General features: G+C 46.4%; 2 protein-coding genes across 9 annotated transcripts in view; both read left to right on the top strand.

The window, feature by feature from the left end:
• The first annotated feature begins 492 nt into the window (after positions 1 to 492).
• LOC102444052 (small integral membrane protein 45) lies at positions 493 to 16,053 on the top strand. 4 transcript variants are annotated; one of them, XR_012905839.1, is made up of 4 exons: positions 493 to 875; positions 7,600 to 7,675; positions 8,690 to 9,169; positions 9,764 to 16,053. XR_012905839.1 is itself a non-coding variant. In XM_075935906.1 (4 exons), the coding sequence occupies exon 4, from the start codon at positions 8,695 to 8,697 to the stop codon at positions 8,899 to 8,901; it is 207 nt and encodes a 68-aa protein (XP_075792021.1). In that variant the 5' UTR covers positions 493 to 875; positions 4,749 to 4,942; positions 7,600 to 7,675; positions 8,690 to 8,694; the 3' UTR covers positions 8,902 to 16,049. The 4 variants fall into 4 exon arrangements, 3 of the variants coding, with proteins under 3 accessions (XP_075792021.1, XP_075792014.1, XP_075792032.1); XM_075935906.1 differs by adding an exon at positions 4,749 to 4,942 and having other exon boundaries at positions 8,690 to 16,049; XM_075935899.1 differs by having other exon boundaries at positions 8,690 to 16,049.
• A 4,054-nt stretch (positions 16,054 to 20,107) lies between these two features.
• Positions 20,108 to 26,293, top strand: part of SEPTIN3 (septin 3) — a 34,651-nt gene continuing 28,465 nt past the window's right edge. For 3 of the 5 annotated variants that reach the window (XM_075935775.1, XM_075935777.1, XM_075935772.1), the window contains exons 1-2: positions 20,108 to 20,431; positions 22,493 to 23,456. In XM_075935775.1, coding sequence (XP_075791890.1) covers positions 22,520 to 23,456 — 937 coding nt within the window. In that variant the 5' untranslated portion in view covers positions 20,108 to 20,431; positions 22,493 to 22,519. Of the gene's footprint in view, positions 20,432 to 22,354; positions 23,457 to 26,293 lie in introns of all 5 variants that reach the window. The other 2 variants (XM_075935780.1, XM_075935774.1) reach the window with 2 other exon arrangements.

Here is a 26,293-nt window from a genome sequence, read left to right as displayed (position 1 = left end):
AATCCTCCCTCGGTTCCTATGACAAGTCTCCCCGCCCAACCCAACCCTCTTAGCTACGACAAAATGCAGGACAATGTAGCACTTTAAAGACTAACAAGATGGTTTATTAGATGATGAGCTTTCATGGGCCAGACCCACTTCCTCAGATCAAATGAGGAAGTGGGTCTGTCCCACGAAAGCTCATCATCTAGTAAACCATCTTGTTAGTCTTTAAAGTGCTACATTGTCCTGCATTTTGTTTCAGCTACCCCAGACTAACACGGCTACATCTCTATCACTGTTCTCTTAGCTACGAGCCTTCCTACGCCCACGAGGGGCGGTGGCAGGCGCTCCCCAGTCCCGCCCGTTCACCCCAGCAGCCAGCCCGGCCCAATGCTCCCCTGGCCAGCTCGCCCCAGCGCTGCCGCACCCTCCCCCACACGCAGCCCAGCCCCCTGTGACGCGCCAGCCGGAGCCCGGACAGTCCCTCTTGGGTCCCCGCACCGCGCGACAGCCCCCGGCCAGCAGCGCATCCTCGCTCGCTCTCTGTACCACGTGCGCCGCCGCGCTCCCAGTCTAGTTGCCGCGGCAACAGCAGATAAAGGCCTTTGCGGCATTTCGATTGGTCGGGGAAGGTTCGGCCCCGCTCCTGCGGGGGGTGGAGCCGCGGCCGGTAGGGTGCCTCGCAGGTTGATGGGCTGAGGAGGGAGGGAGCGGAGGGGGGGGGGGGGGTGCGTCGCGCGTCGTTGTCACGCGCTGCGCTCTGCTCCTGCCGCTCCCTCTCTCCCTGTGATCCTGACACGCGCAGCTGCGTCGCGCGCGGGGGAATCTCGAGGGCCAAAGGATCGTCCGTGCACTGCCCGAAGCCCACGCGCCAGCCTCGCTCGTGGAGCCCGGTGAGTGGCGCGTCCCGGATCCCTAAGCGCCCCCTGGCCCGCCCTGCCCCACGCGTGGCTGGAGCCCCCGAGTCCGGGCGTCTCCAGCAGCCCCCGAGAGGAGGACTTGGGTCTGGGACCCTTGCAAGCTCCCTCCTGTTCTCTGCTCCCCGCCTCCTGCCCAAGTGGACTTTGCTCAGTCAAAAATGACCGGTGCTCAAATGCCTGGAAGGCCCCTTTGCCATCATAGGGGTTTTCACAACCCCTCCAGCCAGCCTGGGGTGCAGCAGCACAAATGAGCAAGCTGAAGAAAAGCTGCTGCAGGGGCTCGAGTGCAGGGTGCATCACGGGTTTTCAAAGGAGGGGGGGTCTCCTTGGACTTAGTTGCCTGAAATAAGAGCAAATGAAAACGGAGATGACTTTTTTCCACCTTTAAAAAGTCATGAATTTAAGACCCAACAAACAAACCCTGAAAAGATTAGCACAGAAGGGTTCAAGTGTGCTGCTGAAGATCAGCAGAAAGACCCACTGTGTAAATCGGACCTTCTCTAGTGTGAATAGCTGCTCTTGGGATCTTCCAGTCAAAGCTGCTCATTTCATTGACAAAAAGAACTGGCTGCAGAGCCAGCGTATTGCTGTGGGAGAGGGAGCTGGGTTCTAATCTGCCTCAAGTATCTGCCACTGCATCTCCAGCCAGGATCTGATTGCAAAATCCTTTTGGGGATGACCAGGCAGAGGGAGTAGAAGGACTGGCAAAGCCAGGGTGGAGTTTGAATTGGAAGCAGATAGAAAAATAATCTGTTGACTGGTGAGTTGATGATAGATGAAATCTGCAGGTCACAAGGGAAATATAAATAGAGTCATTTTTACTGTCACTTTTAGGACTATAACTTCACTTTCAGGTTTTGAAAGTGGAAGAGATGTGGCAGGGAAGTCAGTCATGTAGTCAGCCTTCCCCCATTACTCTTGGAAGCTTAGCAATAGTTACATATTCATTTCCCCGCTCTCTTCCATCATTTCCTCTGCCCATTGGTGTCAGTTCTCAAGCAGCCATTATATTATCCATGGTTTTATCATGGCATTTCCTCTGACATCTGGAAACTGGTCTTGGCAGCTTTTATCCCCGCCCTGACTCAGATAATTCAATAAGTGCCAAGGTGAAAAAAGCAGGGCCTTTGTTGCACATGGGTAATATGGGAATTTCATTGACATAACTAGCCTTTGAAGAAGTAGATACTACTGGTAAAGAATGAATAAACAGACATCTAAATTAAATGATCTTCTCCCATATTTCAAGTGCCAGTCTGATTTATGTTTCTTGACTGATTCTTTATCCCACCACTGATCTCTCTGCCACTCTTCATTGCAAGTCTGAGGGTACGTGTGCACTACAGAGAAGATCAAAGCTACCGCTATGGATCTTCCAGGGTTCAAATTTGCGGGTCTAGTGAACACACACTAATTTGAACTGAGAGGGGGCACTCTGGTCGATGCTGGTAATCCTGCTTCCATGAGGAGTAAGGGAAGTGGAAGGGAGAGTGTTCTCCCTTCAACTTCCTGCTGTGTGGACAGTGCCAAAAGTCGAGTTAAGGTACTTTGACTTCAGCTACATAATTAATGTAGCTAAAGTTGCATATCTTAATTCAACCTTATCCTGTAGTGTAGACATACCCTGAGAGTGAACAACATTCTATTTTTACATGTAAATTTCCCATCTACCCACAGAAAACTACAGTTATCTCAATGTATGCATGAGTGTGTTTTAGTTACTCATGGAAGATGTCCAGAAATGAAGCAGATATAGAGACTGCCTATTTAATTCCAGATTATGAGGATGCCCTGATTAAGAGGGGCCTGATTAAGAGGAGCTTTGTGAGGCTCAGTCAGGAGGATAGAGCACATGATGAGAGGGGACCCAGGAATCAAGTGAGAGAAAGGGAGGAAAATGCTCAAGGACTTGAGAAGGAGATGGGGATAGCAGGGAAATTGCCAAAATTTTGAGTTGTAGGAACATGACTGAAGAAGAAGGGCAGGACTGAAATCCTCAAATACATCCCTCAGAATGTGGGATAAACCCTCCTAATCTCGCTCCTCAGGCTCTAGAAAACGGAAACACTTCCACAATGTTTATCAGTAAAACTGGGGAAGGGAGATTCCTTCCCAGCCTCAGATCTGGCAATTTTTAATTTATCCCTGTCCTGTGCATGTGAGTGAGAATCTCTGGTGGTTTGATATCTAGTCCTGTGAATCTGAGGTGATAGAAAACATGATTTATAGGGTAGAAATGAATGTCATCTTCACTCTTACACTTCCTGCTAACTTGCTTTGCACTATCAGGAGGGGAGGGGGATCTTGCTAGGTGAGGGAAGTCAGCTGACAGGTTGGGCAGAGGAAAAGCAGTCTTACACACCCTTTTTTATGCAAAATTGATTTGGTTGATTGCTCCAGTGTAAAAATTCAACAAGAATTGTATGAAATCCATCAATATGGCATCAAATCAGCTAAAACACTTAACATGTCATAGAACTCACAGATAGAAGCAATCTGTCAGGTCACATCCTGTCCATTCTGCCACCATGGCTTATGCAGAATTGTTCCATGGAGCCCATTTTCCAGGGCATTGTCCAGTGTTGAATAACAGCTCAGTGACAGGAGTTTCATCAGTTCACTTGGGGAATTATGCTGTAATTTAATAATGTGGAGGTCCTTATTGATTGATCTCCATCTTAAATTCCTCTTGGCTCAGAAATATCCTTTTGCTCTTTACCATATTCCTGGGTCATCCTTAGTACTTTCACTCCCTTCTTACTACTTACACCCTTCAAATTTCATTTTCTTGCAACACACTCATCATTAAGAAGTTATTTGAATTTCTTAATTTTATGCTGTATAATAATTTTAATTAAGGGTATTCCTGAATGAGTGGCAGTCAGATCCAGCTGAATGAGCAATTTTGGAATATCCTGAAGGGATTTTCAGAAACTCTTTGATGAGATTCCCAGAAGCACAATACACCATCTGCTTTTAAGTATACTGCCCTTCATGCATAAGATCACTGATTACATCTAGGGAAAGATTTAAAAGGAAATGGTGGAACAGCACCGAGTGATTCCCATTCCCTTTATCAGCTAACTTTCTGGATTTGGTACACAGAACAAGATAAAACAAAAAGACTCTTGCGGCACTTTAAAGACTGACAAATTTATTTGAGCATAAGCTTTCGTGGGCCGGAGGCCACTTTGTCATATGTACGAAGTGGAAATGTCAGTTTGATAGGTACATATCCATATCCATAGATAGGAGTGTTGCATTACTATGTGGAGGACTAATGCTAATAAGGTCAATTCAGTCAGGATAGATGTGGCCCACTCCTGTCTTAATGTGTGTGTGTGTGTATATATATATATATATATATATATATATATATATATTCCTGCCTAACTGATGTTTCCATTTCATGCACCCGACAAAGCAGGTTACAGCCTACAAAGGCTTGTGCCCAAATACATTTGTAAATCTTTAAGGGGCCACACAACTCCTCCTTGTTTTTGCTGAAACAGATTATCACGGTTACCCTTCTGAAACGTGTGAGAACAAGATAAATGTACCATGTGGTGTCTTGAATCCCAGTGATATATTGCTTTTGGGTACATTCACTACAACGTAGTATCATAGGGCATGACATACGTCTGCTTTGCCCTTGAGACAAACATAAGAAAGTAGAGATAATCCACAAATGTAAGAATATTATGGACCGGGATGAGAGGAGAATGTATCCCACATGGTTTGGATGTAGGGATGGGACAGAGATAGATGGGCAGTAATAGCAATGAAAGTTAATATGACAAATCTCCCAGTCTTCCAGTGGTGGAAGTAACTTAAAATTTCTTACAGGTATTGTCCTATTACAACCCGGGTCCCTGCCAGCTCTCTGAATAGCTCTCTGCTGGCTTTTGCTGCAGTTCAGCCAGCTCTTGCCAGAGCTGTGCACTGGGACACACCCACTTTCACCTCTGCTCTCTACCCTTGACCAATTCTGGAAAGACCTGAGGAGGAGGACAGAGACATAAGCAGCCCTTAGTGTACTGGTAAAGCCTATAGAATAATCCGACTCTCTCTTTGATGCAACTGTCACAGTTTCAGGGAACCTGCACTTGTATTCTCTGCTCTGTGATCCACTCCAGAAGTGCCCAGACAGGTCTTCAGCAGTCAACTGTCTGGAAGGGATCCTTGTCCCACTGCCACTGACCCACTGCGAGATTTAAGGCTGCCCAGCTCCTGCCTTACACTGTAATATCCACAGCAAGCCTGTCTGCCTGACAGCCAATGCTTGTGCATTGATCTCAGTTTCTGGGGGGGGGGTTATTTCCAGTGTGTAGCCAGCAGTAACAAGTTACTAAGTGCCAGCAATGCCCCACTGCCACGTATATTGGCCAAACTCGGCAGTCTCTCTGACAAAGGATTAAAGGACACAAATCAGGTATTCAAAATGGTGACACACAGAAACCTGTTGGGGAACATTTTAACTTGCCTGGGTACTCATTAATGGATTTAAAAGAGGCCATCCTCTTACAAAGTCATTTCAGGAACCAGCTAGAGAGAGAAACTGCACAACTGGCTTTCATATGCAAATTTGACACACTAAGCCAGGGACTGAACAAAGATGTTTCTTGGATGGGCCATTATATTCTACACCCAAATAACAGCAAAAGCTAAGTATCAGGCACTTACAGTCCACTTTATTAGCCTCATTTAGCATGGACACTTTAATTGACAATTTTTTTTCTTTCCCTCCCCCATCTCCTCTTTTTCTGCTACTTATTTGTACCTCTGGATCCCTTGCTCTATTCATCTGAAGAAGTGGGTTGTGCCCATGAGAAAGTTCATGTTACTATCTATATGTTTTGTTAGTCTCTAAGGTGCTACAGGACCATTTGTTGTTTTTTAAGTTTTTTTAAGTTATCATACAGTTATTTCTAAGGCCCTGTCTATACTAACCCCTGCTGTTGACATATTAGTTGCTGCATCTTGCATGTGGTACGGTCAGCAGGGACTGCTCTCCTGTGGATGACGGTTTCTCTTCTCATCCTGGTGGAGTACCAGCATCGATGGGAGAGCACTCAGAAATCGACTTATCGTGTTTAAGGGACACAATAAATCAACAGCCAGTGGATCTATCACTGCAGCATGCATCCCTGGTGTAGTAGAGACAAGCCCCAAGCAATTATAATTATTCTTGAAATAGACGCAGTAAAGAGAAGCCATAAAAACCAATAAACAGATTTAAATACATGCTGAACATACCACACATCAGTCTTAAGGGGCCCTTGTAAGCAAAAGTCTTTCCAACCTTTCCATGAGGACTGCTCCTCCCTCTTCTCCATGGACAGAAAGTTCTGTTTGATTGCTGGATCAGAAAGAAGTCCCTGGGTTAGTTCAAGACCATCCTGTTATACCAAATGCGCTTTGTCTGCTAGTCCCTGGGAAACCCAGCTTAAACCAATATATGCAAACCACTCCAGGGAATGGTCCCCCTCTAGAGCTGTTTAGACTCAGGGCACATCTACACTGCAGGGCAAAACTCAAATTAAGCTATGCAACTTCATCTACGTCCGTTGTGTAGCTGAAGTTGAAATAGCTTATTTTTGGCTTTTGGCACTGTCTACACAGCAGGAAGTTGAAAGAAGAACACTCTTCCTTCAACTTCTCTTACTCCTTGTGAAATGAGGGTTACAGGAGTCAGAGTAAGAAGTCCTCCAACTCGACATTATTTTGAAATAATGGCTTGCTGTGTAGATGTGGTCTTTGTTATTTTGGAATAATGTCAGTTGTTCTGAAATAACGCTGCTGTGTAGACATACCGTCAGTGAGTTGCCTTAATCTCACCCCACACACACTGTTTTTAGCTTCAGGAAAAGTTGTGGTAATCTTCCCCTGTGGAGTAGAGGACAGTCTTATATAAACCATTCATAAAGTGCTTTTAAAAATCCCACCTTAAGTAGGCCTCCACTGTGATTTATGTCTCGCTGCAGATGTTTTCTGTGCTTGTCTTGCCTTCTGAGCCTCTTGTCCTATGCTTGACGATTTTTGTTTCAGTCACCAAAACATATGATGATCAGAAATGAAAACTGAACCCAAAATCCCCTGCATAACATTCAGAGCTGGCATGTGCAGGTGCAATTCCTGTTGTCTGGAGGGGGCGGGGCGGTGAGAGGAGAGGTCAGCCTTGCTTAGGAAATGGCAGAAGTTGGTCTTCTTATTCTACCCCTGATTGTGGTAGAACAGGGGACTAAAAGTCAGAAAACCTGGTCCTGTCCCTGGCTCTGACACAGATGTCCTGTATGACCTTGACCAAATCACACCTCTATACATTTTATTTAAATAAAGAGAATAATATTTCCTTGCTTTGCATGGGGATGGGTGGTCCTGAGTATGGATTATTGTTGTCTGTAAAATGCTTTGTGTTGTGAATGGTGAATGTTTCTGGAATGATAGTGTTAGAGAACGGGTCCCCTGTAAATGTGCAGATCAGATATAGCACAAGCTGTGACCATGCAAACTTCCTCACCCTCTTTCACCAACTGCCTCATCTCTGATATGAATGTAGCAGCTCTAATGTGAGGGGATATGTTGGTCTCCATAACCTATTCAGCTCTTGGCCTCTCTGCTGAGGCTGCTAACAAGGCAGACAGTTAATGCCAATAGCGTTGGTTAAGCTGAGTGCTTGTTGTTTTGCCTCTCTTAGGGCTCTGTTGGTTTGAAAAGGGAACATTACAAACAATCCAAGAGTGAAGTCTTATAAGAAAAATTAGCTGTTCAAAGTAAGTAACTTCTAGGCTTAGTTACAGTAACAGATAATCTATTAACATTTCACATCAGTTTAGGTACATTGCAGTCAGTAAATAAAAATCAGAGACCTGAGTCAAATGAAAAGCAGAATTTATAAATGTGACTATATTAAAGGGATTCTTTTAAAAAACAATTCAGCCCCTCTAGCCATTGCTCTCTGAGAACACATCTACACTGCAGGGCAAAAGTCAAATTAAGATACGCAACTTCAGATACGTCAATTGCGTAGCTGCAGTTGAAATAGCTTATCTTGGCTTTTGGTGCTGTCTATAGAGCAGGCAGTTGAAGGAAGAACATTCTTCCTTTGACTTTCCTTACCCCTCGTGAAATGAGGGTTACAGAAGTCAGAGTAAGAAGTCCACAACCTTGAAATTATTTTGAAATAATGGCTTTCTATGTAGACATGCACTTCGTTATTTTGAAATAACTGATGTTATTTCGTCGACGGAGCCATGTAGTCTAGACATACCCTGGGAGACTAGAGAACTGTCCCAGTGGAATCAGAGGAAGAAGTGGTGCTTAACCAGGAATCAGAGGTGCTTAACCAGGGCAGAGTGTGGCATAATTGGCACTGAATCTTACAAAGTAAAGTGCCAAACTGAGACAAAGCAGGATACTAAAGGGCAGATTTTTGCATTTAAAAAAGAGCAAAATTGTGTTCTAAACTGGAAGCAGGAGGGCTGTAAACAAGGATGGAGTGGCCTGGGTCCCATTAGTTAGATCTGTGGTGTCTAACCAGTTCTGAAGCAGTAGCTATTGTAGTGGCTACTGCTATAGTGACCTACCCACCCTCAAACAGCCAAATAGCCATATTCTTCAAGCCAACTAGCCACACTCAACCAGACAAATAGCCACATGTGGCTAGTGGCTAGCAAGTTAGACACCATGGAGTTAGATAGTCTCTGCCACGTCTCCTTGTGTCTGAACAGTTTTGTGCTGGCATTCACCTTAATCAATCTCCATCTGCTTCCCTCCACTTTCTCCAGAAGCCATGCCCCACTTCTTGGATTGGTTCGTGCCAGTGTATCTGATGATCTCCATTCTCATCTTGGTGGGCTTCGGAGCTTGCATATACTACTTTGAACCAGGCCTGCAGGAGGCCCACAAGTGGCGGACGCAAAGGCCGATCATGGAACGAGATCTTCGGAAAACACTGATGATACGGGATAACCTAGCCTTTGGGGTGCCTGAGGTCTAGTATTCTGCATGTGGAGAGTTTCTAGAAAAAAAGCCAAAGTGTGGTCTTTTCTGGGTGGGCTTACAAGGATAGGTCTGAATGCACATTTCACTCTCTGCTGACACAGATCTCTGTTAATCATCAGAGTTACCTCTTTTTTTCTTCTCCAAGGCAAGATTTGTGCACCTCTATTAACTCAAGGCTTTCAGGTCTCCCTAAGCAAGATGGTCATTACTCGGTAAAGGATTCCTGCACCACTCCATGACCTGGATTTTTGGATCCATCAAAGGTAAAAGTCTCTGTTATTCATTATCCAGAGGAGGATACATGCACCTATTCGTTACCTTTTAAAAAATTCTTAAGGGTACCAGAGGATCACACATAGACTTGATATGGGACATGAATCCTTTTACTGATAGTTCACTGGTTTAAATCTAGCCCAGTTTGCTAGGGTATGAAATGGGTTGTTATTGGATGCCTCTTTGACGACTTATGTAAGGTGACTTTGGTGGGGCTCAGCACAGTTCTTCGTGGACAACTGTGCACATCACAGAAATCACCAATGCCCCCGAATTGGCATCAGTGTTTTGAATCTCATTAGAAAGGCTAAGGATTGAATGAGCCATGGAGAGTGAATTCCCAACTCTCCCTTAGAGGTGATCTTCCCAGCTCAGGAGTGAAACACACAGGAGGGGCAAAATGAGTGAAGATTGCATTACTGATGCCCATGTTATACCTGTTTGGGAGATAGAGGACTTCAGTCTCTAGGGCTGTCAATGTGCACTTTCATGAGCACTACATTCATACAAAATGTTCTTCTGAAGAGGTCTGTGTGGATCTCTTGCACCTCTCCTTGACCCAGGACTCTGGATTTATTGCATAGGTCTCAAGAGATCCACTACTAGACATTGGATCTTCTGCATCTGATCATGACCCAGGGATCAAGGGTCCTTTATTATAAATAGATTTGCACTCCTTTGGTCGTCTATTCTACGGCACTTTTTTAAATGGATCCCTTAGTGCATCAGTTCTGTTGCTGCTCCCTCTTGACTGTCATAATCATTGAAAACTGAAATACTCCCGGGAGAACCATGCACTGTGAATCTCTGATAAGGGACACTGAGCCAAACAGGTAGAGATGGGGCACTACTAATGACTGTGCTTTCTGGATCTCGCCTGTATACTGCAGACCATATAATGTGTATATATACACTGTATTTGCACTTTCCTCCACTCTTCCTAGAGCTGATTTGCTAACAAAGTACTATAAGAAAATGTGACTCCATGGGAGAGTGGGAATCCAGCACCTTTTCCTTTATGGCAAATAATGTGCAAATCATAGCTAATAACACTGGCCCAGCTCAGAGCCAATGACATGAGGTATCCTACAGCAGCTACTACTGTGCCACACTGCTTAGAACTGTGTTAAGTCCTGTTCCATGGTACTTTGTATCTCTTCTGATCCTTCACGCCTCTGACTTTTTCTCATTTACTATGCTAACATGCCCTATTGTCCTCACTTCTTTACACTATATATTACAAAACTCTTGTCTTGACTAGTGATGCCCAGGTATCTACATTCCATACAGAACCACTGTCATGTGATACTGCTGTTCCATTGTCAGTGCATTCCATACCAGCCACGGCCACCTTTTGATACATCCTGCAGCATATTTTATATACTTATTACATAGCCTTTGTTGCCCGATTGGCCACCCTTCTCTACATTTTATTGTAATACAATGCCTGCTGCCCTATTGTGCACATAGCTGTACATTCCATACCATCTGCACACATGAAGTGCTGCTGTTTTGTACACACTTTAGTACATTCCATGTCATCTGACTGCCCATGGTGCTAAAGTTCAGTGCCATGCTCTCTGATGGCTCCACTAGATGCAGGCATGCAGACAAGCTTTCCCCCATCATGGCTGCTGGATCAGCTCACAGCATGTCTTCCCTAGGATGAGGGTTTTGCAGACAGTGATAATTCTCACTGGAAACTGTTGACAGAGCTTTTTCATCCATTACTGAATGAAGGATGGAGAACATAGTGGGTGACTTGTCATGGGGGGGGGGGGGAAGTTGCTTGGGGAATAACATTTAAGTTAGCAGTGATGGCTTTAGTACAAACAGAAACTGTCTTCGACATCTGGCAAATGTCATTGGTCTTTATTGGCCATTTCATCTGCCCAGGTCAGATAAAGCACCATCATTCACACAAGATCCCAACTGGGGGGGGAGGGAGAAGAGAGAGAGGACTTCCTAGGTCTGTCAGGCATCTCAGATGCAGGACAGTTGAATCCCTACATTAAGACTGGAACATGGTGATCTTGAGGCAGGTGTCATAACATGGGTTGTGAGTCAGGAAAATACTGAAGCATGTGCCTAAATTTCCATACATAAGTTGTCCTACGTGCTAGTACCTTGCTGAATCAAAGCCATAAAAGTGCAAATGTCTCAGTGCAGCATCAGTGTAGCATCTGGTGATGGTTGTGTTCCTCAGTATGAATACCAATAAATGGCAGCCCTCGATCTCATTGACAATATCTATTGCCCAAAGGTCACTCAAATTAATAAAGCCATAGTCTCTGAATGTTATCTTAGAGACCTGCCTCTTGGGCCTTGACTGTTGTAATCTGGTGGTTAGGCCACCAATGCAAATGGACCCCAGGTTGAACAATGGGGAAGCAATAAAAACCTTTGGACTAGAGATCCAGGAGCTCAGAGATGTCAGGGACAGGTTAAAATATTCCCATAAGACCAAGGTTCTACTTTTTGAAAAGACTCAAGCTAAGGAAATCTTTCTCTCTGTGTCTCGTGTTCCCAATTTCTTTTTATGAAAGAATCCCTGTTAATGTGTGTATAGCAGTCATCCCACAGAGCCAGTCTGCCCTCCAGAAATGGCTGGGAGCTGATTCAAGCACCTACTTACAGTCAGGGGGTCTAACAGTTCCTGTGGAAAGGGTAAAAAAGGACCCACCATAGACACTGACCTCTCCTCCCATTCAGGCAGCCCCCAAACCCTGGATAGATGTACATTGCCAGGAAGTGATGGGGATCTTGGACTATGTTTAAATTGTCCAGGGGTGGGGATGGGGAGGATGGAATGTCTTCAGGAATGTCACCAGCATGAACTCTACAATCACTTGTATTTCACCAGCAGAAAATTCATCTTCATAAGCTACATTTAAAAAAAACAGGAAATGAATGATTGAGTCTCGTGCCAATGCTGTGTGGGATGTGACAGGCAGCCTGACTGTCTGGAACAACTCATATCTTCAGTGTGTGGGGGTATCCCTATCTGTTTGTGCCTAAACTGACTCGTAAATGAATCTCCACTGATCCTACTATGAAACAGAGCTACAGAATCATACTGGAGAAGGGGCTAGACTCAGTAGTCTGTCATTTCTCTCTCTGAACCCTCTGGATCTCTTTCCTGTTCTGTGCCATTCTCTGTGTATAGTCTATTCCCACATCCCCCAGGCCCTGGATTAACTGGATGAAATTGAACAGAAAGAAAATGAAGTGAATGAAATTGAACAGAAAATATTTCCCTACAGTGGGATCCATTAAGTCTTGGAATAGTCTCCCTAGGGCAATAGTGAAAACCCTGTCACTTGGGACTTATTAAAGCAAGACTGGACAGGGTCTTGAAGACTATATTATAGGGAAGAATCCCTCATGGGCAGCTGGAGGGCCTAGATGTGTTATAGCAAGTACCTGCCATCTTTCACTTGTCTGACACCTCTCCCTGTTCAACTGTCTGATGCCCCAGTACTGTGAATACCCACCTTTAGCCTAACAGCTAAAATAGACATAAGCTCCAAAGCTCTGTTTGATTAGATTGTTTTTTTCAGTGTGTGTTTTGCACTGTTTGGTCCTGATGAAGTTAGCACTAACAGTCAAGTGTTTTCCACTGTTACTTTGTAATTTATTCTCATTAGAGTCAAAAGTCTATATAATAAGTGTATGTAATAAAATGTGTATTAGTGACGTGTTTTCTGGTGCTTTATTATTCTTGGGGTTTATTTTTAATGTAATATGGGTTTGTTAAATTCTATCTGGGATTATACTGGCTACTAGATATGAAGTCATTGGAGAGGGGCACGTCTACACAGCAGAGTTACTTTGAAATAATGTCCATTACTCCAGAATATCATTATGTGCTGTCTACACAAGAAGCCTGCTATTTCAAAATAAACCTTGTTGTATGAGGACTAAGGAGGGCAGCGGAATAGCGATGTATTTCAAAATAAGTGCCGTGTAGACAGCACCACATTTTGAAATAAGCTATTTGTAAATAAGCTAAGCAGTTTGTGTAGCTCAAATTGCGTAGCTTATTTCGAGCTACACACTACTATGTAGATGTACCCTTAGAGGTGTATTAGCAGGAATCTTGATGGTGTTTTTTACTTTTCTTCTCTAAAAGGCCTATGCACCACTTAATCCCTACAGTCCTTCAGAGGGACTTCAGTGGTTCATAGGCTTTGTACAGGCCCCATGCACAAAGGGGACTTTCATCCACAGAGCCTCAGAGCAGGGATCACTCAGAATAGGTGTTTTGAATCCCTCATGATCATTCTTCTGTGATGTCAGGTGAGAGAATTGGTAGAATTCAGCACTTCATCTCCTATGCCTCTCACCATTTGCACATCTCCCAGTGAGGCTAACAATGTGCTTGAAGCAGGAGTATAGAACGCCTATAACTGAGAATCCCATTTAGCTGAGCAGGCACTGGAGGCTAAAGTATGGGACAGGAAATTGGGAGATTTCCAGCTCTGACTTCCTGAATGGCCTTGGACAAATCATTTAATGACTCATTTTCATCCTCTAGGCTGGTAGGATTAAGTTGGTGGGTGTGTTGTTTGTCATTGGAAATGTAATTTTTTTGTCTGTGCAACTGCATCTCAGAGTTGAGCCTTGGCCTTGATGTTACAATATTGTGACTATTGTTAATGTATAATAAGTTGAACCTCTCTAGTCCAGTACTCTGGTCCGGCAACATCCGTGGTCCGGCATGATTTTAGTTAGTCAGATGTCCACTTATCATGGGTGTGTCCAAGTTTCCCGCGGTCCTATAAAGATTGTTTGCAGCTACCAGTCCTGGCTCTGTGTTCTGTGCTGTTATTAAGCTCTAATTTACCCTAAATGTCTTCTAAGTGCCCAGTAAGCAGTGGAAGTGTTGATAATGCTGCTAGATAATATTGACCTCCCATGGTTCAGCAAATTCTCTGGTTCTGCACCAGTCAGGTTCAGAGGATGCCAGAATAAAGAGATTCAACCTGTATTTCCTATAACAGTTGTATAATGGAAATTAACAGGGGCAGCAATAGTTGAATAATATTCTTGAGGGAGAAAGAAAAGAAAGCTGTAATCTCTCTAACATCAAGCAGTCACAGCCCACTGAAGACATCAGGTATGGATGTTTGTAGTTTTATACATTTAATGCAGGCCAGTTCTTTATCTCAATGGTTTCAGTAATGCATGCTCTGAGTATATCTTAGAGTAATTAAGCAGGAGGAAAATTGCTGATTGTCAGGAAATATTTCCTCACAGTGAATTACAGCTAAATGTGGAGGATCCTCTGAAGGGAAGGGGGAGTAGTCCCAGTGCCTGGAAGATTTATAACAAAACTGGAAAAATCACTAGAGAAGAAACTATAGAAATAAGAATAATGCTGCAGTGGTCAGAAGAGACGGGTGGATTAGATTATCTCATAGGTCAGTCAAGGCAGGTTGCTTGAAGAGAGAAGCCAAGCCAAAGGGATCCAGAAATACCAAACAAGGGTAAAACTGAACAGGAAGAGGCATATACACATGGATTGGGAATATATTTAAAAGCACCCCATACTACAGGGCTGCCAGGGTGCTTGTAACCCACCCACCTGCAGAATGTGTCAACACACGAAAAAAATAAATCCACATAATAAACTATTCACTTTCAAAATAGTATTTTGATAATATTCTATCCCAGCCCCTACCTATGCAGGTGCTGTGCTAGTGTAACTCCATACATTCAATACTGGGCAATCCAATGATCTCCATTGCAGTTAGAAATTGGTTACACTAGAAGAAGTGCACAATTTTTCTCCTTGTTTTCCGGTATGTAAAACTTCCCATGTATTGGAATTCTGTCATGAAAACAGCCCATGGGGACCTCTGACTCACCCTCTCTTTAGATTGTTCGTCCTCCTATTCAGAAGGGGCCAGCTGATTGTATACCAATGGATTGCCATGGCATGCTTCCATCTCCTCATTTTATTTCCTTGCTTTTGTTTGTTTTTCTATTTATCTTGGTTTGATTTGTCTTCTGGGTTGACATCATGGAACACAAAAGATGAACAAAAAAGGGTGCATTTTAAAAATGGCCCACAGTCCTACCAAGACAAGTCACAATTGCAGTAGTGCTGTAAGTCAGGGAGTGGTCAATACAAGGATGAGATACCTCCCAGGAGAACACAAGTGCACATGTGGACGATTAGCACTGAATCGATGCTGTAGCATGCCTTAGTGGCTTTTGTGCTGCTGGAAGTGCTGTATTTCCATGGAGCCATGGAATCAAGCTCCAGGACTCCTGGCACTTTTCACATGGAAAGACTTACTTTACTAACTCAAACTCTAGCCAAATGCCAGTCTGGGTAATTACATTCTGCCCACCCTCAATAACCCCCAGGCAGTTTCAGACAAAAGTTATTCTGCACATCCCTGTCACAGCGGGCAGTCAGCCCCAGGGCACCTCTTCTTGGTTGCTTTGGGAATTAGCTCTTCAGCCCTGGAGTGCCCCCTTTCAGCTGGTCTCCTGGCTGCTGGTACCATCCTAGGTCAGTGCCCCTGCACTCTAGGGTCCGCCCCTCCCAGGGAATCCCCAGTCCCCCTACAACACCTTGCCTCAGTGACCCACTAGTCATCATAGACCCTTATCTCAGGGGCAAACTGCAGCCTGAAATGGCCACTCATCATTGGCAAGGGGGGATGGACCTGCTGCCTTTGCTTATCCTGGCTGTTTCCCTGCAGCCTTAGTACACTCAAGCCTTGCCTCAGGCCCTGCAGCCTGGGAATAAGGTGAGGCCAGAACTCCCCAGCACTGCTCTATCTACAGCCCTAGTATTCTTAGGTATTGTCTCAGGTCCTGCACACACTATGTCTACACTCGTGGCTTCTTGTGCCAGAAATATGCAAATTAGGCTAAGTGTGGAATATTGCCGAGCCTCATTTGCATACCTAATGAGCCACCATTTTGCAGAAGAGGCTCTTGTGCCAGAAGGAGCTGTCTACACTGCCCCTTCTTGCGCAAGAAAAAACCTCTTGTGTAATGCCGTTCTTCCTGAAAAGTAATTGGCGTAATGGCATTGTGCAAGAGGGCTTTTCTGGCACAAGAAGGGGCAGTGTAGACAGCTCCTTCTGGCGCAAGAGCCTCTTCTGCAAAAATGGCGGCTCATTAGGTATGAAAATGAGGCTTGGCGATATTCCACACTTAGCCTCATTTGCATATTTCTGGCACAAGAAGCCGCGAGTGTAGACATGGCCTGGGAGTGAGGTTAGGCCAGAGCTCCCCAGCTCTGCCTGCCTCTTCCCAGGACTGCTCTGTCTCAGGAAGCTTCCAGCTTCCCTGGCAGCCAGGTCCCTCCTACTCCTCAGCTAGAGCAAGAGCGTGTCTGTCCTCCTTCCTTCCAGGAACCCTTATCTATGCAGCCCCAGGTTGGCCCTAATTGTCTGTCTCTGCCTCAGCTCCAGACTCCACCCTCTCAGCCCTCTCCCAGGGCTGTGTTTTAACCATTAAAGGGCCAGTGTGGGGCAGATGCCACTTCATATTCCCTTTCTAAAATCTATATATTTTAGAAATGTGCATCTGTCTGTTCATGAGTCTGTTTGTTCAAGAACTCCTCCAGAACAGTAAGAGCTAGGACCACCAAATTTGGTATGCTGCATCCTCTTATAACTTAAAACAAGTTCAGGATTTGGTTGTGCCAGGAAAATAGGAAGTGCTGGGAATGGGAATGTTTTCCATAACATGGAAAGGAAGGGGGCACGGATTGGAGGGATGTGATACTGAGAGTGGCCACTGGGGGCAATGAGTGCACAGGAGAGCTATACAGCAGCTTGACCCCTGGGAGCAGCTGCACCACGGAGTGACCAGAAGGGCTGGGGGCTTGCCATCTTGCCTGCCACCAGACCAGGTAAGTAGCCTGTGCCTCAAATCCTTCCTCCCAGCCTTTGTCTGTGCCTGCAGCACTAGGGGGAACACCTCTGCCAGATGGGGAGACTGGGGGGGCAGAAGGCCCCTGTCGGCTAGAGAGGAAGACAGGAGGCCCCTGCCGGCCAGGCAGGTTTGGTGGGGAAATAGTAGATCCCTGCCAGAAGGAAGGGTTGGGAGGGAGAGAAAGCCCCACCAGATGAGACCCACTCACCCTGAGCTGCTTCTCACTCCCCAACTCTCACTCTTACATGCCCTCCACATCCCCAGTCCCCTGCTCTGCTCCCTCTTCATCCTCAAGTCCCTGCCCTGACTCCTGCACTCTTCCCCCTAAACTGCCCGCTCCCTGCTGTAAAGGACCCAGGCAACACTGGATAAGTCTTGTAGTATCTATTATAATGTTACACCCCATGGATGCACTAGTAGGGTGAATACATGATTCCTGTATATATAATTGAAGAAACGCTAACAGTTTTGTTATACATTTTTGCATATTTTTGTTGATACCCAAAATTTTGAAACTTTTCCATTTTTTATTTTCATTTTTGGTCCCTCCCCTTTTTCAACCTTTATTTATTACTGTTTGCCACTGAATTCAGAAGAGTGTATACTCCCTGCATTTTCCATTTTTCCTTTTGCCACTTCGTAATGTTTCAAAACTTCCAACAGTTGGAAAAGTTACAGAATAGCAAAATGAAACTCTGTTATTTCTCAAAAGTTGGAGAAATTTCAAAACATTACAAAGTAGTAAAAGGAACAGAAAAAAATGTGTGTATAGAAACCCAACCCCTAGATATGAGGGGGGAGAGAAAAAAACAAATGACAAAATCTTTAAAATTTAAAAATTTTCAAAATATTTTACTAAATAAATATATATATAAAACAAATTTTGTTCAGTTTTGAGCCTCAGAAACAACTGAACATTTTCACACAATTGTTCCTTTTAATATAAAGAATAAAAATGATGGTAATGAGCCATCTCAGTAATACATGAAGGATATAGGCTGCATAGAAGTGCAGCGTGTTTTGAGGATTTCACCTGTCTGAGGAATCCACACCTTTGGTTCTGCCATATGGATGGACTCTGCTTTGGCAGGGAATGACAGAGTTAGGGAGGCAAGAATGTGCGAGGGTCACAGGGCAGGAATGGCTGCAATGCTAAGATTCCAAGCCCTTCAGGCCTTCCACAAACAGCTCCTTGTTCCACCCCCTGCATCTCTTGTGTCCTGTCAATGCTGGGTGTGGGGAGGGGAGGGGAGAATGACGATGGGGGTGATGTTCCTCCCAGTTACTGTAAGTAGGTCAGAGGCTGGAGGTTGTCCAGGATACTCAGCCAAGGCTTTGAAGCTAGATCCAGGCAAGGCAGATTGCTTGAAGAGAGAAGCCAGCCAAAGGGATCCAGAAAGCCAAACAAGGACGAAACTGAATGGGAAGAGGCATATACACATGGATAGGAAATATATCTTAAAGCACCCCCTGCCACAGAGCTGCTTGAAACCCATCTAGCTGCAGGCACAGCTATTCCAGGCTTGAGATCCCCTACTACAGCTCAGTCAATGCATGTGAACCTGGCAGCTCCCCTTCTTCTCAACCCAATGCCCAGCACTCACGGCTCTGGTGATGCAGCTCTTTCTAAACACTCGGTTCTGGGCCGTCTCATGGTGCTGCTTCATCCTGGCTTGTTACTCTCTATGGGTCTGTCTACACCGCACGATTTTTTTTGAGATAACTAGCATTACTTCAGAATAACAATACGAGCGTCAACACAGCAGTTATGTTATTTCAAAATAATTTTGAAATAACAGAAGGCTTATTCCAAAATCTGTAAACCTCATTCTACGAGGAATAATGCCTATTCCAAAATAGCTATTTTGAAATAAAGCGTTTGTAGATGCTCCACTGCTGCTATTTCAAAATAGCCCCTCACCAGGGCCATTCTAAGCTATTCCTCCCCAGTGCCTCCTGGGGCTCTAAATTGATATAGTACATCTACATTAGAGAAGCCTGCCTTACACTAATTTTGAGGCTTCCCTGCAGTGTAGGCATGCTATTTCAAAATAAGCTATTTGAAATAGCTGGGCAATGTAGACATAGCCTATGTTATCCCAGTCCTGGGGATGCCCAGTTCACACGGTTCTGCCAGTGTATCTCTGTCCTAACCTACCATGCCTCAGGCGTTGCCAGTCTTCCCCTCCCCTGTTCTCCCGCATCCTCCCCCTCCCTCTCCCCCCCCCCCCCCCCCCCCCCCGCCTAGCTCCTGACTTTGTGGAAAATTATTGGGACTTTTCAGGAACGCTGACAGACCAGAGGAAGCAAAGGTGCTGCAGGCGAGTTAATACTTTTGCAATGCCCCAGTGTGTTGCTAGAGAGCACTGTGCTGAAGGAGGTCCTGGTTTTCAGACCTAAACCAGGGCACTGACACACTCATTCTGTTTAAAGATTCTGTGGTAAAATTTGTAAGACGGAGGTGTTAACCCTGACATCCCAGGTATGTCCTAACTTTGATCAGTGCATTCCTCTGGTCTAAAAGCCTCCTTTGGTGTCAGGTGAACACAGTTATCCTAAAATTGTGCAGTGACTGGCTCAGAATGACTGCCACATTCCTTCCCAGCAGAAGTTAAGGTGTGAGAGACTGCTGGGTGGGAAGGATGTAGCGGAAACACAGCTCCCCCTTCTCTCCTTGTCTTGTTGGAGCAGCATCCTCAGACTGGTCCCTCTCCTTCTTGGCTGGAGCTCCCCTTCCTGTTTCAATCTACTCTAACTGCTCCTCCCCAGACTTGGCTGCATTGTATCAGGGAGTAAGGGAGTAATCCTGCAGATGAAATATTCTATGTGGAAATGCCAGCCATGAATATTCTCATGTGCCTCAAGGTTCTTTTGATTCCCTTGTCCTTGTTTTTCAGTTCCTAGCCTGGCTTTTTATGAGTGCTCTCATTCACTCTCTGCCCACTCCCTCTGTCTGTTGGGGCCAGCTGTGTCCCTCCCCAAGCTCTCCAAGTCTCTTTCTCTCCCACTTACTTTTAACAAAGCTGAGAAAAACTTCCTACACTGTAGAAAGAGAAGGAGAGAAATCAGGAAGGATGGATGGCAGGAGGAAAGGCTCTGGTGCATTTTGTGTGGCTGTGTCCCCGGGACAGAAGCCAGGAGATCTGGATATTTTGTGATCGATGCTCCTGCTAAACGCCACTGTGTATAAAGCCTCCCAGCCTGATTAACCACAGGCTGGGGGAATTTGGCCCCAGGCTGCCCCCTCTGAGAAATGTGGAATATCCCTTTCACCAGCTGAGGGATCTGAAACATCAGCTGCTTGGTCCCAGCTAACAATTTACCCTCAGTTGCTGCTCTTGAAGAACCAGGTAAGCTCCTAAATTTCCCCTTCTTTATCAGAGAGTCAGATGAAGAGGGCAATGTACTGGGCAAATCTGAGTCTTCTGTGAGCTGATTTTGACTTATCTTAGGACAGGGAACTCCAACCTTTTTAACCACATGATCACTTTTTCTATTTAAGTGCAATGTAAGATCTACCTCAAACCCAAGTACCCTTGCCCCATTTCCTTCCCGCCCCTTCTTTGAGGCCCTGCCCCTCCTCTATCCCTTCTCTGAGGCCTCACTCTGCTCACTCCATCCCTCTTCCTCTCCCATCCTCACTCACTTTCACCAGGCTGGGGTAAAGGGTTGGGGATGCAGGCTCTGGTCTTGGGCCAAGGGGTTTGGAGTGTGGGAGGAGCTCCGGGCTCAGCCCAGGGTGGGGTATTGGGGTCCAGGAGGGGTTTCAGTGTGCAAGCCTGGGAAGGAGTTTGGGTGCAGAGGGACTCATGTCTGGCATAGGAGGTTGGGTGTAGGAGGAAGTTCAGGGCTGGGACAGGGGTTCAAGAAGCAGGCTCTGGCTGGGCACCATTTAACTGAGATGGCTTCTGGGTGGTAGAGCAGTGGGGTTAAGGCAGGCTTACTCCTGCCCTGACCTTGCACCACTCCTGAAAGCAGATGGCATGTACAGCAATGGCTCCATGGTGCCATGTGCTGCCCCTCATCTACAGGCACAGAGCCCACAGCTTCAACTTGCCATGCTTCCCCATTATTGATTAATGGGAGCTGCAAGAGTGATGTCTGCAGGCAAGGACAGCATGTGGAGACCCCCTGCTTTGCTTTTCTCAGGGGCTGCAGGGACATGCCAGCCACTTCCAGGAGCAGCAATTATCATGGGGATAATTACTCCAGTCACGACAGGTTAGGCATTTTAGAACTCACTACTCAAAAAATTAAATTTAAGCGCAAGATAGAAATGAAAATTATGAAATGGACAGGTGAGTCAAAAACCAAAAATAAAATATTTTGCAAGCAGTAAAAGGAGTAACAACAACCCCGCACGTATGTATTGGGTCGGGAGTTGCAAGTGAAGGACAGTGTGTTTGTGAGAGTGACAGACCCAAACACAGTGGCTACGTCTAGATTGCATCCCTTTTTCAGAAAAGGGATGCAAATTAGACGTATCGCAATTGCTAATGAAGCGGGGATTTAAATCTCCCCTGCTTCATTAGCATAAAAATGGCTGCCGCTTTTTTTCGGCTCGGAGCTTTGCCGGAAAAAAGCGCCAGTCTAGACGGGGATCTTTCGGAAAATAAAGCCTTTTCCGAAAGATCCCTTATCCCTTATTTTAAGAGGGATAAGGGATCTTTCGGAAAAGGCTTTATTTTCTGAAAGATCCGCGTCTAGACTGGCGCTCTTTTCCGGCAAAGCTCCATGCTGAAAAAAAGTGGCAGCCATTTTTATGCTAATGAAGCGGGGGAGATTTAAATCCCCGCTTCATTAGCAATTGCGATACGTCTAATTTGCATCCCTTTTCCAAAATGCAGCCAGTGTGTTAGCGTGACAGAGATTTGCATTGCCAAGTTCCCTCTTTCCCCTTCTCTCTGTGTGGAAATAGGATACAGGAGTAGGGGAAGGAGGGACACCCTGACATCAGCACCCCCTCATGGATGGAGGGGCAGCTGAAGTGCCTGCACTTGACAGTCTCTTGGCCAAACCAGTCAAGATCACCTGTCAGAGGCTCCAAGATCTACTGGTAGATCCCAATCTACTGGTTGGTGACCACTGTCCTAGGAACTACAGCACCTGACCGGTATTCAGGATGCAGGGCATGGCAGAGAAAGGCAAACAGCTCCTCCCCATAGAACAATTATGGTGGGTGGTGGGGGGGGAATTCTTTCTGGCCCCAACTGGGGATTCGTGTATGTGCAGAAGCATGTGGATTGACAGACCTTGTATTTGGTATCTGCCAGGGCATGGCTGAGGAACATTGGCAGGGCACAGCACATGGGGAAACCTGTGATGTCACTGCCCAGCAAATCCAAGCGTGTCTGCCAGCACTAAGCCATGCAGGTGAAGAGTTGATGCTCCCTTTGAATTTGTTTCTTTAGGAAGCATAAAGGTACCAAGTGTATAGGATGGACAAAGACTTCGCTCCTTCCCCTCACAGGAGCCGCAGATGTATTCCAACCCTGGGAGCTGGCACCGGCCCCAGCCGTATCCCAGGTTTATCGGCACGGCACATGGGAGGCGGAGCACTGGCCCCACCCAGCCCCAGGCTGAGAAAGGAAACCCACCCTGATTCCTTCAGCCAGGACTCTGCAAGGCAGATTCCACCTGCAAAGGGGAGCGTGAGCACCAGGCCTAACTCTAGGCTTGCAGGCCTGAGGGAGCTGAGCAGCACTGGGCTGCCCATCCCGTGCCCTCTTTCTCCTGCATCCAGATCCCTTCCGTGGGCTGCGGCCAATGGTTTGGCACCAAGGAAGCTGAGCGCCATCTCACTGACCCTCCGCCGGAGTGGCTCTGCACCGCCACCTCACCGACAACTGCTCCCGTTAGGTTCTTCAAGGAGAGAGCAGCTCCAGGCGCCGCTGGTAAAGGAAGGACCAGGAGGAGGGGAGCTGACCTTGTCAAATCTGCCGCCGTCGCCTGGAGTACAAGCCTGGCTCCCAAGAGTGCCTCTGGGCTGCATGGAGGAGCAAACAAATACCTGGCATGATGGACAAATCAGTGCTGCATATCCAGGATCAGAAATGCCCACCACATTGCCTCCCTCAGGTCCAGATTTCCAGAGATGCTTGGCCCATGCTACCTTATTTCCTCCTCTGCCACATCCCCAAGGGAGGGGGAAACATCCCATGGACACATCCATGACAGCAGCTGGTCAAGAGTGCCAGGTGGCTACCAAGAGATTCAGTGACCCACTTGGTACGGGAATTCTGCAAGGGCGACTTGGATGTGGGAACATGCCATGTCCCGTTCCAGAGATGTGTGCTGAAGGGATGGTTCTGGGGGGCCGACTCTCTGCTGCAGATACCATCTTGTCTCCTGTGATGGACACAGTTGGGCCAACATGTAAGTCGAAGAGGGCAGCTGGACTGGGTTGAGTTTGGGGTCTTGTCCTGAAACATGCTGATGCATGAAGGTAGAAACAGGCATGAGGGTTTAGCTCTGAGGTTTCATCTTTCATGTGGTCCTATTCTCCCATTGTGCTGTTTCATGTGTTGAAATTCCTGCCATCAACCAGTCCTGATGGAGCATTACACTAACTGGGGGTGATAGTGGTAATTTTCCTTCTTATTTTCAGTCACACTTCATAATCATAATGGTTCATCATTTACAAATAGTATGGAAAGAGTTAATAGATGGTTAATACATGTAAGCATGATGCAGACATCTGTGTACAATAGATGCTTACATGTACATCAGAAGATGTTATTAGAGATGATTATCTAATCTAACAAGCTATCCTAGGGCGACCTATTAGACTAGGTAATAATTGAAGAAAACATCTAGCAATTGTTTAGAAGTGGGATTGAATTTTCTTTTTCATTTCTACGTTTTAAAGAAGGAGGTTTTCAAAAACTTCATAAACCCCCCAAACCTTGCCAGTTCTGACTGTTACCCCCCTGGGCCAGCACTGTGCTCCAGCCGGACTACACAGACAGGGAAGTCGCAGCAGTGCAGGATCTTGCTATTGTGATTAGGACTGTGGGGATCTGAAGTGAAAATACAGCTGGTTCTTTTTAGGTGGCAATGCACTGAATGCCTCCTTTAGCCAAACAGGAGAATTCTCTGTAGTCCTCCATGGTCTAGGCCTGAGCTATCTCCAAATTCCTGTCTCAACACATCGGGCAGCTGCAAGTGTTGGCGACATTGAAGCTGATGGAGCCGCAGGGGAGGTCTGGGGCATTCTCAGTGGAAGGCTGTGGGATTCCGTGCCACTAGAGATCACGCTAAGCCTTTGTGGCTAGGTTTCAAACTCCTCTCTGAGCAGACTACCCCCCGGCTCAGTGGTGGCTGAGCAGAGCTTGGCAGTGCTTCCCTTGCAGATAAACAGCAGGATAATCCCACATAAGAAAGTGGCACAGATCATAGGAGGAATGGAAGGTACGGCCCTGCCAGATGAACACCGGTTTCCTTAATCTTGTCTGTGGGGCCTAGATACTGTGTTGCCAGGTGCATCACAAATAAGATGGACAAGCTTCATAGTCCCAAAGTGGAATTTAGAGATTTGATTTGCAGTTTGTCTCTAAATTTGTACTGTTGAGCTAGGGTTGCCAGGTGTCCAGTATTCACCTGGACAGTCCAGTATTTTCACCTCCTGTCCGGTAAAAAAATTCAGAGAATACTGGACACCTAAAACGTCCAGGATTTTCTGAATTTTTCCCCGGCCAAGAGGCGAAAATGGCGGGCACCTGGCAACCCTACAAACACTCAGCGCCTGGCCTCCCCCCACCCCCAAGTCTTCCCCCGGCCCCCGACCCTAGCCCCAACCCCCATGCTTACCTGGTTCCCCAAGACTGCCGGCACAAAATGGCTGCAGACCAATAGACCTAGGAGAAGATTTTGGGGTGGGGGGGTGTTTGGGTATTTTGTTTCAACCGTCTGGCAACCCTATGTTGAGCTGCTATTTAAAAGGCTCATTCTTGTGCTGCTGTTTGCTCCTGGGCACAGTCAGTGACCAGTGCTGCCCTTCTGATTGGATAGTGTGTTAAATCCACTTTGCACCCCCTGGCCTGCAGTGCTGCTCCTCCATCCTTGTGTGTGACACTGCCCAGTCTGGAACAATACCAGCTTTGCACTTCCTCTTACCCTCTGTGACAGGCGGCCTGATCCTTTAAAGGACAAGAAGCAAGGGCCAACCAGTCCTGGTCAAAGAGCCCACTCTGCCTTAATTGGTTGCATAAAAGCCTAATGGTGCTGGACCAATTGGGATCAGATGGCTGCCTTAAATACCTGGGCCTCATAAAAGAGCTGAGATAATTCCCTTTGGAGAAAACATAGGGGGCAAGATGGGCTCCTGTGGCAGGATCTAGAACAGGGGTCAGCAATCTCCAGTATGTGGCTCATCAGGGTAATCTGCTGGGGGCTGCAAGACATTTTTTTACAGTGACAGTCTCAGGCATGACATCTACAGCTCCCAGTGGCCACAGTTGCCCATTCTTGGCCAATGGGAGCTGCAGGGGGCTGTGCCTGAGGGAAGGCAATGTAAACAAAATGTTTGGCTGCCCTCCAGCGGATTACCGTGAAGGGCCGTGTGTCGAAGGCTGCCGACTCTGGCCTGGCCTCAGAGCTAGTGCCGAGCAAAGAAGAGAGAAAGGTAGCCCAGAGGGAATGAGTCTGTGAGGGAGACTCTAGGGAAGGAGGCTGGAAGTCAGGGCTCTATCCCACAGCCAGAGAGACTTACAGGTAACTCAGAAGGAGAAGGGACTGGGAGCTGAGCTTAGTGATGGGCTGAAGAGGAGCCCAAGAGAGTGGAAGAACCTTTAGTTTGCTTGGGATTTTTGTTTTCCCAGAAGGGGGTGGAATCCTGAGCTAGGGGCCTGAGCCATATGAATTCTTGGGAGAGACAGAAAACTTGAATGAGGGGAAACGGAGGCAGGGATGGGCCTACAACACCATGCTTGGCCCCTAGGGGAGTGCTTACAGTGCATATTTGTGCAGCCCCAGTGTAGCTTAGAGCAGCCTCGGGGCTGTTCTAACTCATATTTGGGCTTCCCGTGGCCCTGTAGCTGTGAATAGGGGGAAAGCAGTGTTCTCAGGCTCCCTCCCACTTCATCTCTGCCCCGGCACTTCCTTGCATCAGAAGCTGCAAGGAGCAGTGGCTTAGAATTGTTCTGCTGCTCTGTGCCGCACAGCTGATACCCATCCCGAGAGGGGGTGGTGGGTGTCAGGTTTTGGCCACTCTA

The sequence above is a fragment of the Pelodiscus sinensis genome, chromosome 1, assembly GCF_049634645.1.
Source record: "Pelodiscus sinensis isolate JC-2024 chromosome 1, ASM4963464v1, whole genome shotgun sequence".
NCBI lineage: Eukaryota > Metazoa > Chordata > Testudines > Trionychidae > Pelodiscus > Pelodiscus sinensis.
The sequence above is the reverse complement of the archived record's forward strand: the minus strand, read 5'-3'. Positions and strand labels throughout refer to the sequence as shown.